Source organism: Nansenia antarctica (assembly GCF_963989245.1).
Source record: "Nansenia antarctica genome assembly, chromosome: 1".
In the NCBI taxonomy this organism is placed as follows: Eukaryota; Metazoa; Chordata; class Actinopteri; order Argentiniformes; family Microstomatidae; genus Nansenia; species Nansenia antarctica.
Window position 1 is genome coordinate 62,851,284 of NC_137674.1, and position 15,172 is coordinate 62,866,455.

Below are 15,172 nucleotides of genomic sequence, written 5' to 3' on the forward strand. Positions count from 1 at the left end.
TATAGTTAACATTTCTTCTACAAGAAAGAAAGAAAAGCAACATCTCACAGGGGAAAAGACAAATCCGCTCGCACTCTCAGACCCACGACATAGTTTTTGCTATCTTTGTTTTAAACTTTTGGTTTGTCTGCCTGGGCACTCATACGGCGCACTATATTATGTGTGAAAACGGAATCTCAACCCACCTGTCAAAAACACCGCTTGAAAATGAACGGTCATAATTAAGGTGATTGAATGGCAATACTCCCCATGGATAGTGGACATGTGCACGGAAACCCGTTATCAGAGACTTGGGTGAATGTTTTCTGCAGGGCCGGATTTTCTTTCGGAAGTGTAGGATATGTTCACCTTTGGATGTCCAGAAATAAATGTGTTAGTTACAACATGATATTTTGCTAGAATTAAATTGAGTTAGACATCATTTTGAATGTGCTTTATGAATGTTATGGGATTCATTATTAGGCTGAAATTCAATATGTAGCCTAATTCCAGTTTGTTACTGACTTTCAGAGGCAATGCACATTTGCACCTTTGTGTCAAGGCCTAATAAGTGTCCACAATTAGATACGAAGGCATTAATGGATCATAGATTGATTGATTAAATCTCATTAGGTAAAGTACCTATTTGCCTGCGATGTTATTGTTTCATTCTAGGCCTATTGTACTATTAACTCTTACCTACACCAATTGTTACGTTTATGCTGTAAACATGTGTCCTTGGTAACTGTAGCACAATAGGCAGACAGCCAATAGAACCAACCCCCTCACATTGTCCCATGTATGGGGTCTGGGTCTGGCAGTGCATGCGGCTGTGATGCATCTTATCTCCATTATCTGAGACAGACAAGAGAGAATCTATTTATCCTAAACCTTCAGCTGGTACCACTCTCCTCCTCCTCCTCCTCCTTCTTATCTTTTCATCCAAGCAAGTGCACTCATCATCATCATCATCATCATCATCTGTACTATACCTAGCATGCTTACCTTAAACAAAACAAAAAAACGACAAAAAGACAAAGCAATACATGCAATATGTGTAATTTTCTGTTGACTTTTGTCAAAATCCTGATCATATAGACCTGTTGTATGAATACATGGTTTAGCAGTAAAGAAAAGCTTTTTTGCCATTTATATTTTGTAATAATAAAAAAGGTTCTGACAAAAATAAATGTCTGTTGACTCTGTCATAGTCTCTTGAATGAGTGAATGTAATAAAGTAAACTGTTCTGTTGACTATTATGGTTATAGTCATGTCCTCTCTTTGACTTCCAATGGGGGGGATTAGAATCGGTAAATGCTAAACGGGATGCTTAGGAAGACCCAACTCTGACATCACCATTTGAAGTTGAGATTTAAAATGGTTAAGGTTTGAGTGACGGTAAGGTTAGGGGTTAGGGTTACCGATTCCAATCTGGCTCCAGATCTGTGTGTGTTTCAGTCAACTTCTACAGTACATCTCAAGTGTTAATGTAGGATCAGTTTAGGATCATCATGAATATATGATGGACAGGTGGGGATCTGATCCTAGTTCAGCACTCCTACTCTGAGACCTTTTGTGAATGATAGATAAATGGGATCCGTAGGAAGATCCTAACCTTCACCCTTACCTTAACCATTTTAAATATCAACCTCAATGGGGTGACATTTAGAGTTGGGTCGTCCCAGGCAATCGCATCCCACATAGCATTTACCCTTCGGGTAATACAGGCCCTCGAGCCAGGCTATAGGGGTTTCCCTCATCTTTTAAACTGATGCTACAGGGGTTCCGTTTGCCCTCTGAATGTTTGAGCAGTTAGAGCAGGCTACAGTACCACTTGTTTTCTTTCAACTGCTTTAGGTGTACTCTACCAACCTCTATGGCCTGTCTTTAGTAATTTTCCAACAAGCCCCTCTTTTTAGATGCGCAACACATCGAATTCTGCATTACGGTATGATTTGACTCTGTATAACTTGTGAGATATCGTCAAAATGGACCCCGGGTTGTTGTTTCTATGACTCAGCCTCTATCACACTGGTTTCTGCGGCTTTATTCCCTGCTCTCTCTGAGACAATCTCAAATCAAACGAGAGATCAAAACCCTAATTCACACTACAGAGCCAAACTGAGCTGAATCAAACTGAGCTTTACTGGGATGGCCTGGTTACGCATCCACCATAGTTGCTGAAACAGTCTTGGAAATACGATGTGGAAGAAAATACCCCAGCCAGCACAGTATGGTTCAGGTTGGCCCTTTAGTGTGCAAAGCCCCAAAGATGTACAGTAGCTGACCCAGAGACTGAGACCTCACAGAGCAAACATTTACTCAGAAAATTAAATTCATGAAATGAAAATTTATGTTTTTTATTTAAGTATTGCTATGAAATGTAATGACGTATTGTAGGTTTAACAGTTCATATATTGTACGGATCAGATAAATCAGTTTTCTCGTACAATCTCAATTTCAAATACAAGTAGGCTGTAGTCTCTCTCCGCTGCTTTTAGACTGCACTTACTCTCACACTTGGTTCTTTAAAGGCACTCAGAAGTCTACTGAGTAAAGTAAAGTTTGTGAGATGAAGAGGACTTTCCTGCTCCTCTGTCTGTCTCTGTCTCTGTCTGTGTCTGTGAGATGTCCAGTACTGCAGTTGTAGGAGTGAGAGGCCCTCCAGAGGGTTGAGAATCCAAAAACAACATCTTGTATACGCTGATCTGTACCCACTACATAACATACACACTAACACTTCACAACAACAATAGTATGCATGCCATTGGGTTACGCTAATCTTATTTACACACAATACACAGGCTTTTTGTACATAATACTGTATCAGTGAAGGTGGTGGTGGCAACTTGCAAGGGAGGTAGGCCGATGTTGTTAGCGAGAAACGCTGTATTGTAAAGCTGTGCTTCTCATATCGCATGTAGCTAAATACAGCAAATAAATCACTTGACAGGAGCATACTGGAGGAAGGAAAACTTGAGGGGGACTGAGGGGATTACTGTAGTAAAGCCTCTCTCCGACTCGTCCTCCTCTCTTGACTGGAAGAACCCTGGGTAGGAGACAAAAGAACAACAGATCAATGTCAGAGGAGTAGAGAAATCCCATAGCGTCAGTATTGTCTCTGTATCCGGTCGCCCTGGCCACGGGTGTCTATTTTTACAGTCGAACGCGAAACGTCATGCTAACACAGCAAGTGGGAGTGGACACAGTTAGGGTGTTTGTTTGTTTCCGTTGATGTGAATGAATACTCTCTCTCTCCTCGGATTCTCCTCCTCGTTATCTGGTGGATAAGGGGGGGACTCTCTGCTTGCCTTGCGTCGGTTATATAAGTCGCCTTGTTAGTGTCTCTCAGGGTCGTTGTTCTGCATCTGCTTCCCTAGGCTTGAGTTCGGGTGGTGTCTAAGGTACGAACAAACCTCTGGGTCGAAAAGTGAACGTCAACACAAGGTGTTCCCATACTAACCGTGTCATCATCATGACATCATCACCTGTCACTGTGAAGTGATTGCTGTGAACACTGTCGCCAGAAACTGTGTATGTCAACTCCTGATTCATGGTCGTCGTCATTGTCGTCGTCCCATGCGCACACATACATAGGTACATGCATACGCACGCACGCACGCACGCACGCACGCACGCACGCACGCACACACACACACACACACACACACACACTTCTCCGTCAGTGATCAATCTCCATTCACAGTCAGGGAGAAGGGAATTCTTGAGATGACACGCACTCACACACTCCACCTAAGTTCTTCATCATCCCCCATCAATTATCCTCTACAACATCCTGGCTGTGAGATATACACACACACATACACACACACACACACACACACATTCCTCATCCCTTTCCCTTAATCAATCAAAGGGCTGACAGTCTTGGTGACAAGGTCACTCGTTGGCCATATATCCACAACCCCATAAAGACCCACGCGTGCACACACAGACAAACACACACACACACACACACACACACACACACATAGAGCACGGGCGGTAGTTACAGTATTAAGTAATGAGACATGCCGTGTGTGTGTGTGTGTGCCTGCCATGCTGCTGTCCCAGGGTACATTAAAGGTCAGAGCTCAATGAGCAATGAAAGGACCCTGATGCATCTTCAACCAAAATCAAGTCTGTTCAAAGAGCTAAAGACCAGTTAATCCATCAGATGCCACACAAGGGAGCATCCATGTGTCCCCTATCCATTCTTCTAAGGCCTGGTAAGGTCAGAATGTCCCCAGACATACAGGGAGATCCTTACACCTTTGGTAATGAGTCTGCTGGAGATTCCAATATGGCTATCAACCTTTATGGGCATCAACCATCAATGAAAACTACAGTTATCAAGCCTTTACTAAAAAAGACCGGACTAGACCCATTTGTACTGAATAACTACAGACCCATATCAAACCTCTCCAGTACAGGAACAATAATTGAAATAGATGCCCACAAACAACTTAGCAATTATTTGACTCTGAATGATCTCTTTGATGGCTTTCAATCAGGCTTTCGCCCCCTACATAGCACTGAAACGGTTCTTATCAAGGCCCTTAATGACATTTGTGTAAACACTGACTCCGGAAAAATCTCAGTTTTAGTAATTACTATACCTTAGCGCTGCCTTTGACACTGTAGACCACAACATTTTAACAGATAGACTAAAAACCTGGGTATGACTTTCAGGCACTGGTTTAGATCCTACCTACAGGACAGAAGCTATTATGTCTCCATTAGCAACTTTGTGTCCGACCAAATTAAAATGACATGCAGAGTTCCCCAAGGATCAATCCTTGGCCCCGTCCTATTCAATCTTTACATGCTTCCATTGGGACACATCATAAAAAAGAACAAAATTGCCTACCACAACTGCTGTATGTGGATAACACTCAAATCTACATAGCCCTCTCACCGAAAGACTATAGTCCCATCGACAATCTCTGTAATTGCATTGAACAAATAAACGCCTGGATGACACAAAACGTCCTCCAATTAAACCAGGACAAAACAGAAATAATTGTATTCAGTACACCTGACAAAAGATTGAAAGTCAGTGCAAAACTTGATTGTCTTTCTCTTCAAACTAAAAAACAGGTCAGAAATCTTGGTGTAATTCTAGACTCTGATCTAAACTTTAACAGCCACATAAACTCGATAACTAAATCAGCCTACTATCACCTGAAAAACATAACAGAGGTTTCATGTCCAAACAGATCACAAGTCGAGTAGACTTGATTATTGTAATGGTCTACTAACAGGCCTATCCAAAGGGGCTGTTCGTAAGCTGCAGCTCAACCAAAACGCCGCTGCTAGGGTCCTAACGAAAACGAAGAAGTTTGAACACATTACACCAATCCTGAGATCCCTACACTGGCTACCAGTCTCTCAGAGAATTGAATTCAAAGTACTCCTAATTGCATACAAATCACAAAATGGTCTTGGACCAAAATACATATCAGATCTCCTCCCACCATATATTCCTGCAAGGCCCCTAAGGTCAGCTGAGACTAATCAGCTAATCATTCCAAGAGTGAAAACAAAACCCGGTGCAGCAGCTTTCAGTCACATTGCCGCATGCTCCTGGAACAAACTCCCAGAAGAAATCAAACAGGCCAAACCCTAATTTTCTTTTCTTTTTTCTTTTTAAATCTAAGCTAAATGTTTTCATGTTTTGCAGCAGTTATGATTAAACACAAACACTTCTATCAATGTCTTTTATCCATTAACTATTGTCTTATTGAATGTTTTATCTATTTACTTGTTATATTTGCTTTTATTCATTGTCATTTTTATTTTCCTATTTTCCTATTTTCAGTCGGAACGCACCGGCCGGTTCCAGACTTGGTTCGCGAACCGGAGCAGTTCCATGGCGGTGTGAAAGCCTCAAAGTTCTGATTTGAGGATGTCCTCATGGCCTAATGGCTGCCGCTTTTGTCTTCCGTGTGGGGGTCCCAGGTTCGAGCCCTGCCCAAACAAGTTGGCAGCTGATTTAATGTTCAAACTTTTATTCAGAAAAATGTAAATACATTTCAGTGTTGTTGAAAATCAATGACACACTCTCTAGTTAACGGACAGCTTATTTTGTGAGCCTGCTAACAATGTAAAGTAGTGTTATAGTTAACTAGGTAGTAGTGGGGATTACTCACCGAATCCATTGCATTGCAATGTTTTGGCTTGACTAGCGAGTGTGTCATTGATTTTCAACAATGTTGAAATGTATTAAAAATGGATAAAAGTCAGAACATTTTGATTGGTTGGCGATTTGTTCCCGGTTTCACCAGCTGCTGTCACAAATTCATAGTAAATATGGCAGATAGACACCCCAGTCATGATTTGGCGAGATAAGAAGAGATCAGATCAGAAGAGGTAGAGGCTTTTAAACCGGTTAGATCGTTCATGTGAAATTATGGATTGGGTCTCAATGACATGCCTGTCGACATAAAGGTTGAATAACACCTCTGAAGCTGAGACGCTGAGCTGCTGACCACACCATCAACGTTACGTTTAATTTTATTTTAATGCACATTTGACATGACTGACACAACAGCAAATAAAAAAAAAACGCAAATAGAGAAAAGAAAATTGCGATCACTATTTTACAGTTAAAAAGTGTAAAAAGCGTTACTGTTACAGTCTGTCTCCACCTATAAGAGTTACTGACCTGTCTGTGCTTCAGTAATGTTTCCCATAGTCTCCCTCCACAGCGGCCAGTGGTGCCAGGTCCTCACCCTCCTCCTCCAGATCATCCTCTCCATCGTCACCCTGGGGGCCTGCCGACACATGCAGAGAAACACATCAGACCAAACAAAACCATAAAACGAAGAGAAAAAGAGAGTGTGTGTGTGTGTGTGTGTGTGTGTGAGTATGAGTGTGAGTGTGAGTGTGTGTGTGCGTCTGTGATTGTGTCTGTGTCTGTGTCTGTGTGTGTGTGTGTGTGTGTGTGTGTGTGTGTGTGTGTGTGTGTGTGTGTGTGTGAGTGTGAGTGTGTGTGCGTGTGCGTCTGTGATTGTGTCTGTGTGTGTGTGTGTGTGTGTGTGTGTGTGTGTGTCTGTCAGAGGTCCTTCTGTACTGGTACCAAAGTCTATGTTCCTCATCATGTCTGCCACGTCCTCCGTGTTGATGATGAAATGAGACATGCTCTCATAGCCCGGTTCCGGCCTCTCCATATGACACGCCTTGGCCGTGTCTGTGATCCTGTAAAGGGTTTGTAAATTAAATAATAATCTGATTATAGATTGATTGAGAATGTGTTTTTTTTTTGGTCCCCTATACAATTCACAATACAGATATAAGAAAATGTACATAGTCACAATTTATAACATCAGGACCAAAAAGGTGTAGGCTGAAGCCGTGGCTTATTGCGCCTACCCTTGTTACATGTATGCATGTCCCCCCATGAATGCATAATCAAAACATTGAAACTTTTATAAACAAAATGTCACTTACGCATGTCAACAAAAAGTTCAAAAAATAAAATAAAAATACCAAACAAAAACTATATTTAAACCTCTGTTTTATACTTGTTAATCCTCTTATTTTTAAATACATTTTTTAATCCTTTTAATGTACTACACATTTTCATTTCCTTTTCAAAAGTATTCCATAAATTAACTCCTTTAACTGTTATACATCTTTGTTTTGCATTTGTTCTAATCTTTGTTTTCATAAACATACATATTCCTCTGAGTTCATAATTACTCTGTCTAACTTGAAATAGTCTCTGGATACAGTCTGGAAGCATCTTATTTTTTACTTTATACATGACTTATACATTATAGATGATTCATTAACTCATTATAAACCATGTATAAACCCTTTACAAATGTGACCTTAATGTGAAATGTTGCCAGAACGGCTGAACGGCCCAGAAAAGCAGAGTGGAAGAAACTGAGCACATTAGAATGAGATTTGCACTTACCTTTGGAATACCTCTTTGGTACTCTGTGGATCGTGAGAAAGCGAGAGGAAGGGGGGGGGGGGGGGGGGACAACATTAAGTTTCATTCTTAGCTACGAGACAGTTGTATATGGCATAATTTAAAGGAGAGCTGTATCTAGGCCAGAATAATACTTCTTCCTAAATCTGCCTTTTCGTTCAATCCTTCTCCATCACCTGCACTGTCTGAGGACATACTGAAACATGAAATACCTGCACCTGCTGCCTGCATGCAGACAGGTACAGACACACACACACACACACACACACACACACACACACACACACACACACACACACACACACACACACAGAGAGCTTTCACTCAATCTGTTGATTTTACAGAAATTGCTCCAAGTGGAGGAGAGGAATGAAGCAATGGAAAAGAGGAGTGCTCGATGGTGCTATCTCTCTCTCCTGAGCAGTGACACAACCTCATACCACTCAGACCTCACATCTGGCTCTGCTCCAGCCCAGGGGTTTTGATGGTCATCCTGCAAGTGGTCAAAGGAGTGTGTGTGTGTGTGTGTCCATTTATCAATGTCTCACCTGGGGCTCTGAGGCAGAAGATGCCCTCCTGTGTATCGATGGACAGAAACATGTCAATCACCTCTGTGTGTTTGGCTATGCGTGATAAGAGTACCAGAGAACAAGGGCTCCCAGGGGGGCTTTTAAAAGTGGTGAACCCATTGATGAGGCTACCCCGCTGGGCTTTCTGCACATCCCAACTCTGCTGCCTGATACCATGGAGCAGGACTGCAGAGCCCTGGGCATGACACCCTATTGATTAGCTACTGGGCAGGTCAATATAAAGCGGGCCCAAAGGATAAAAAGCACCTTTGCTGTGTCCCATCAATGACTTACACAGGATATATGTATGAATGACTAATACATACCTCCGTAACTATTGGGGCAGTGAAGGGTTTCTTCCTCCTTGGATATATACTCCAAAAGTTTCGATTTTAAATCAAATATTACTATGACGGTAAATGATAGATTCTCAGCTTACATTTGAGGGTATTTATGTACATATTGGTTCTTCCATTTATGAAAGATAACACTTTATATACGTACATAATCATCCTATTTTATTTTAATTGGCTTGACAGATGTTTCTGGTAAGTCAGGTGTTTTCTTTCACATCATTTGTGCAGGCATAAGAGAGCTGTCAATGTCTTGATTATAGGCTTTGCATTTGCTTTTGGTGTCTGCTATTGGTGTATGACAGCATGAGTGTCTGCTGTTGGTGTATGACAGCATGAGGGCCAAAAAGGTGTCACTGAAAGTCAATAAAGCCATTGAGGCTGAAAATCAGAAAACAATCTATTTGAAACATAGCCAAAATGTCAGGCTTACCAAAATCAACAGTTTGGAACATAATTAAAAAGAAAGAAAGCACTGCTGTCAGCTCAGCAATCACAAACAGTCTAGTAGGCCAAGGAACACCTTCATTGGCTTCATTTGTAGTACAGCTGACCTACTGTATATGTGTTGGACTCAATGGTAGGGTAGGAGGGAGGCCAGGTGAGGTGAGATCAGGTGACCTAGTGTACCTGTAGGAAGACGGCCATCTGAGACTCCTCCATGGAGCGGATGGCTGCGCCCACCAGCTTGGCCGCGCCCTCCAGGTGGTCGCCGTGGAGACGGATGAGGGAGCGGACGTGTCTGAGCTTCTCGTCCTGCTCTCTGCTGATCAGGCCCACCAGCTCCATCTTCCTCTCCTCCAGGATGGCGTACAGGGAGTCAAACCTGTCACACAGCTGCTGGCTCTGCCTGCGCCCGTTCTCCTGCACTTACAGTAGCCACCACCAGGGGGAGGAAGAGAGCATGAAGATGAAGATGATGCTGATGAATAGATTTTTCACTTACTTAGACAAAATTTGCACAAAACATTTATGTATTTGTTAGTGATTGGAAGTCACTTCGGATAAAGGCGTCTGCTAAATTCCAAAAATGTAAATGTAATGATGATGATGGTGTTGATGATGGTGTTGATGATGATGATGATGATGATTATGATGTTATACTGTACTGTGCACACTGTGTTTATGATAATGATACATCCACTGCATTTTTTCCTGCCTTCGAAGACACCCTATGGCCTATGACACTTTCTACTTTAGTGTGTGTGTGTCTGTGTGTGTGTGTATGTCTGTGTGTGTGTGTGTGTATGTCTGTGTCTGTGTGTGTGTGTGTGTGTGTGTGTGTGTGTGTGTACATGCGTGTGTGCGTGCGTGCGTGCATGCGTGTATGTAAGACTATAGCATCCAGAGTAACATGCTGCTTGGGTTGTGGGCTGTATGTTCCCATGAAACTATGAAGCAGTTTGGACAAAGATTAAACCTAGTCCTAGAGTAAATCTTACTCTCAATGATGATACTAGGATTAGGCCTAATCAAGGTCTGGGAATCACCTCAATGTGAATAAAACACAGTCCCACATCATTGTTGGTATTATCATACCAGATTCATTCATTCATTCATTCATTCATTGTCTGTATTATCATTGTCAGTATTAAGGGCGGGCGGTGGGTGGTGTTTGGTGTCTCTAACCTCTACACTCCTGCAGATCTCCTCCATCTGAGAGATCAGCGCCTGGACACGATCGTTCCCCGCCACCAGGATGGCGATTCCGTCACTCAGCTCTGTCTGCAGCCAATCAGACACACATACCAATGAGCTGGAATGAACTGCATACTGCAAAGCAACACAGCACCACAGGACAGTACACGCACACACACACGCGCATGCGCACACACACGCACGCACACACACACACACACACACGCACACACACGCACGCACACACACACGCACACACACGCACACACACACAGTAACTCAAGTTTGCTCATCTGCTTTTATAATTGGTGATTCACAGTGGACAAGTGAGAAATAAGACAATAAGTCAAAATGTCACCAAAGCCACCTGTTCAGTTACGTGTTCACTGTTTTGATCTGTGTGTGTGTGTGTATATACTGTATGTATGTAGATTGCGTAGGTAACACTGAAACTAATGAATAAACACCCTGCTACAGTACATTGCCCAACATCAAGGAATGATAGTTGAGTCTTCTTCATTCTTCAGAATAAAACAGACCACCACACGTTGTCCACCACATTGTTCTGATCGGGGGGTCACTCTAAGGATATTTAACAATATTTAGCGACCATTCACCTGGACACTGATGATGCTGTGGATGAGCGCTAACCGTAGGCTATGCTAACGGTAGGCTACGCTAACCATAGGCTAACCTTGAGGGAGCTAGGGAGCAGGGAGAAAGCGATGGAAGTAACGGAGCCTCAATGATTGGGTGCAGCGGAGCCGATGACTCAAGTCCCGCTGCTGGGGATGACTCATCCAGTGTGTGTGTGTGCGTGTGTGTATGTGTGTGTGTGTGTGTGTGTGTGTGTGTGTGTGTGTGTGTGTGTGGGACGCAGGGATGTGAAGTGGAGTTTAAGTCCCCCGCCAGGCAACCTGGACTCTACACATCTGTCTCCTGTCACTCTGAACTCAAAGGCAAATCACACCACACACACACACACACACACACACACACACACACACACACACACACACACACACACTGTACTCTGTAAATAAGCCTCAGACTCTCTCACTAGCTAGTACATGACAAATAGATATATTTATAGCAGGCAGGCAGACAACTAGACAGACAGTCAAACAGGCAGGCAGACAGGCAGACAGACAGACAGGCAGGCAGACAGGCAGGCAGACAGGCAGGCAGACAGACAGGCAGGCAGGCCAGGCCCGTAGACCTCCCTCCAGGCTGTGTCCTCCTACCTTCTGTCTCTTGTAGACGTTCTGCAGGGGGGCAACCTCACAGTCCTTGTGCTGGCCAAACACCTTGCACATGGAGCAGGTGGGTGTCTGGCAGCTGAGGCAGTAGATGTTGATCTTCTCCTCCAGGTGCTCCTCACACATCAGCTGCTGCTGTTGCTCCACCTTGGGGGGCAGAGGCCTACTAGGGGAGGCGGGGGGGAGGGGCCAGAGAGAGAGAGGAGGTAGAGAGAGGGGGGCAGAAGAGAAAGACATATTTTTATTTTATTTTATTTAACCTTTATTTAACCAGGCAAACATGTAAGAACAAATTCTTATTTACAAATGCAGCCTGACCAAAAAGCAATGGCTCTTTGGGGGGGGGGGGGGGGGGGAGAAGCTAGAAATAAAACAAGGTTAAATAATTTACAACAATAAAACACTGGTAAATACAGATGCATTAAAATACTAACAGTCAGAGAGAGGGGAGAGAGAAGGAGGAGGTAGGGGTGAGGAAGAGCGGAGGTGAGGGATAGCGGGGGGAGTGGAGCAGGGGTACTTAAAATGACGCAGTGATGGGTTATGGGATGGGTGAGAGACGGTGATCAGCAGGTGCATTGATCGACTATGGTTCGATGCAGGATTGTAAGGTTTGGGGGGTCGCTCTTATTGTGGAGCGACCCTTTGGCGTCCTCTGGTGTTTATGTATGTATTTTTGTCTGTCCTAATTACTGTAATTGCTACCTGGTGTGTCTTGTTTAGCTGTGGCTATTTATATCCCTCTGTTTCCCCTCTTGTTGTCGGTTGTTCAGTATATGTTGCGTTCATTATGTGTGTACGGGGTCTTCGTAGCCTTATCGTTCCTCGCCTGATTAGGAAATAAGTATCGATTGACTTTTGTAAGTACATTGCCCTGCCTGGTTCTATTGACAGCGTTTTTGGGAGACTAAAGCCATCTCCCATTTTGTTTTGTTGTTTTGTTTCCTATTATTATTTAAACATTTATCGGAGACTTGATTTCTCCTCTTTTGTTTCATCGCTTACTGGGCGGTTATTATTAATTCCCGTTTGCTCAAAATAAAGAGTACCTTTATTTTTGAATTATACTCCTGCATCCGTCTACTCTGTTCTACTCTGCACCTGGGTCCAAATACATTATCCCATCGTAACACAGGATATGTTTGAAAGCAGTGAGTGAGGTGAGTTTGAGGGTGTTCTGTAAGGTGTTCCAGTCGTGTGCTGCAGCGAACCGGAAGGCGCTGCGACCGACATCGGTACGGGCTTTGGGGATGGTGAGTCGGACAAGATCACTGGATCTTAGAACGATGACGGGGCGGTGAGAGAGGTGCAGAAGGGATGAGAGGTAGAAAGGTGTTTTGCAAAGTATGGTTCTGTAGATAAGATGAAGCCAGTGACAGAGCCGTCTTCTGTGAAGAGATGTCCAGTCTACAAGGGTGTACAGGTCACAGTGGTGAGTTGTGAAAGGCGCACCAGTGGCAAAACGAATGGCGGAGTGATGGAGTGTGTCAAGTTTCCTGAGGGCAGACTGAGATGCCATCCTATAGATGGTATCGCCATAGTCGAATATGGGACATAGAGGATGTAGAGCTTGAGAGAGACAGAGAGAGAGGGAGAGACAGAGAAGGAGGGAGAGGCAGAGAGAGAGAGGAGGGATGAGGTATATAGAGAGAATTCAAAGAAAAAGAGGGGAGTAAAGAGAAGGAGAGCCAAACATGTACAGTATGTCATGAGTCTCCAGCTCACCCCTTTTCTTTTTTGTTTTCTTTCTTTTTTCCCTCCCTTCCTTTCTTGTTCTGTATTGTCATTTTTATGTGTTGTTAAAAGCAATAAAAAATCTTGATCACAAAAAAAAAAGAGTCTCCAGCTCCAGTCCTTTGGGAGCCACCTGGTGAACAGGCTTTTGCTCTCGTCCAGCACTAACACCTCTGATAGAAATGATTGCGTCCCAGATCAGACTGAAGACATGAAGACATAATTTGATCATTAGACATACCGTTACAAGCAGATATTCATTTAAAACAGGTGTGTTAAAGCTGGGCTGGAACAAATCCCTGCACACCCAGTACAGTACTGTAGCTCTCCACCGCCAACCCCCCACCCCCTTGCGTGAAAGGAGTTGGATGTCAGCTCATCTCTTACTTTACTTGACAGCTTTACTTTACTCTAAAAGCATCATTCACATCCCCCTTATGGGAGTACGTCTTAGCCCTGAGATGATCACACAGTATTAACAAGGATTTTTTAAAGATGTTTTTCCTCCTCTTTTTTTCCCTTTAATTCTGCTCCCCAGAGGAATGCTCATCTCTCCTTCGCATAGTCAACCTGGTTTCCACAGCCCCCCACGGTCAGCCACTGGAGCGGCTGATGATGAAGATGATGATAAACATACTGTGTAATAATGGTCCATTTGTCTGTCTTTGTTCAACCCTGCCCCCTAACGGACAGAGTTAACCGAGTCGATAAAGGTCCCGGTCCTCAGCAATCAAGGGCCAATTTGAACAGTAGAGTGTGAATCAATAGTCTATTACATTATCTCACGTCAGGCGTGTGGTCATTTGAGCGGGATGTCGCTTCGCCTGAGCTATCGATGTGGACAGAGTCGTGGTCGTAAGACAATGTAGTCTGTTGCTCTGGTCTGTGAAGCTGGAAGACTGCATTCAAAACACTGACTTGTATGAAGACAACTATGTTACAGGTCTCTCTCAGTAACATGTTCCACTGCTTTCATCTATGGTGTGTGAGTGTGTGTGTGTGTGTGTGTGTGTGTGTGTGCGCCAGGGTTTCCGTTAGAAAAATTTGCCGTCGGACATCGTGTCCGGGAAGAATTCGATTTACCGGACAAACGTGATATATTCCGGTCATCATATTAAAATATAATATATTTTTTTTTTCCAAAATCATATTTTTCTTTCTTCAAATCTAATATAGCTGTTTGTCGCGGTGATTACTGTTGTGTAGCGGCCTATATATGCCATTTAATGTCTATTTCTCATCCGATACGATTAGATGCGAGCTATATAATAATATAACATGATTTGACGCATGCGCGCTATGCCATGCGTCAAATCCAGCGCTGAACGGGTCCAGCGCTGAACGGGCGCCTCACTGGGAACTGAACAGACAGCATCGATCAATGAACGGACTCCACATTACGTTAACTGAAGTTTGTTAAATTGTTTGGGATTAATGTGAGTTTTCTATTTTCTCTTTCCAGTTTTACCCTTTTTTTTATTTTTATCAATAAAACAACGTCCCTTTCTATAACCAGGGGGGTGTTCCATCGACGTCGCTGGAGGAAAGTCTGGGCTTGTTTTGACAAGTCTCGCGAGATCTATCAAGATATGCCTGGATCTTTTTAAGAGTCTCGCGGGACTTGGCGAAGTAGGCCTAGGTTTTCCTTTGGCGACGTTGATAGAACACCCCCCAGGTCTCGCTGGTTGGGAAGGCAT

At 43.4% G+C, this 15,172-nt stretch overlaps 1 protein-coding gene across 1 annotated transcript in view; it reads right to left on the minus strand.

Moving 5' to 3' along the window:
• Window positions 1-6,658: 6,658 nt before the first annotated feature.
• trim54 (tripartite motif containing 54) overlaps window positions 6,659-15,172 on the minus strand; it is a gene marked incomplete at its 3' end in the record, with an annotated part of 11,639 nt that continues 3,125 nt past the window's right edge. The window contains exons 3-8 of the mRNA XM_080524762.1: window positions 11,727-11,904; window positions 10,474-10,569; window positions 9,475-9,708; window positions 7,905-7,927; window positions 7,056-7,180; window positions 6,659-6,756 (exon numbers count right to left, since the gene is read on the minus strand). Of these exons, the coding sequence (XP_080380888.1) occupies window positions 6,659-6,756; window positions 7,056-7,180; window positions 7,905-7,927; window positions 9,475-9,708; window positions 10,474-10,569; window positions 11,727-11,904 (754 nt within the window). The remainder of the gene's footprint in view (window positions 6,757-7,055; window positions 7,181-7,904; window positions 7,928-9,474; window positions 9,709-10,473; window positions 10,570-11,726; window positions 11,905-15,172) is intronic.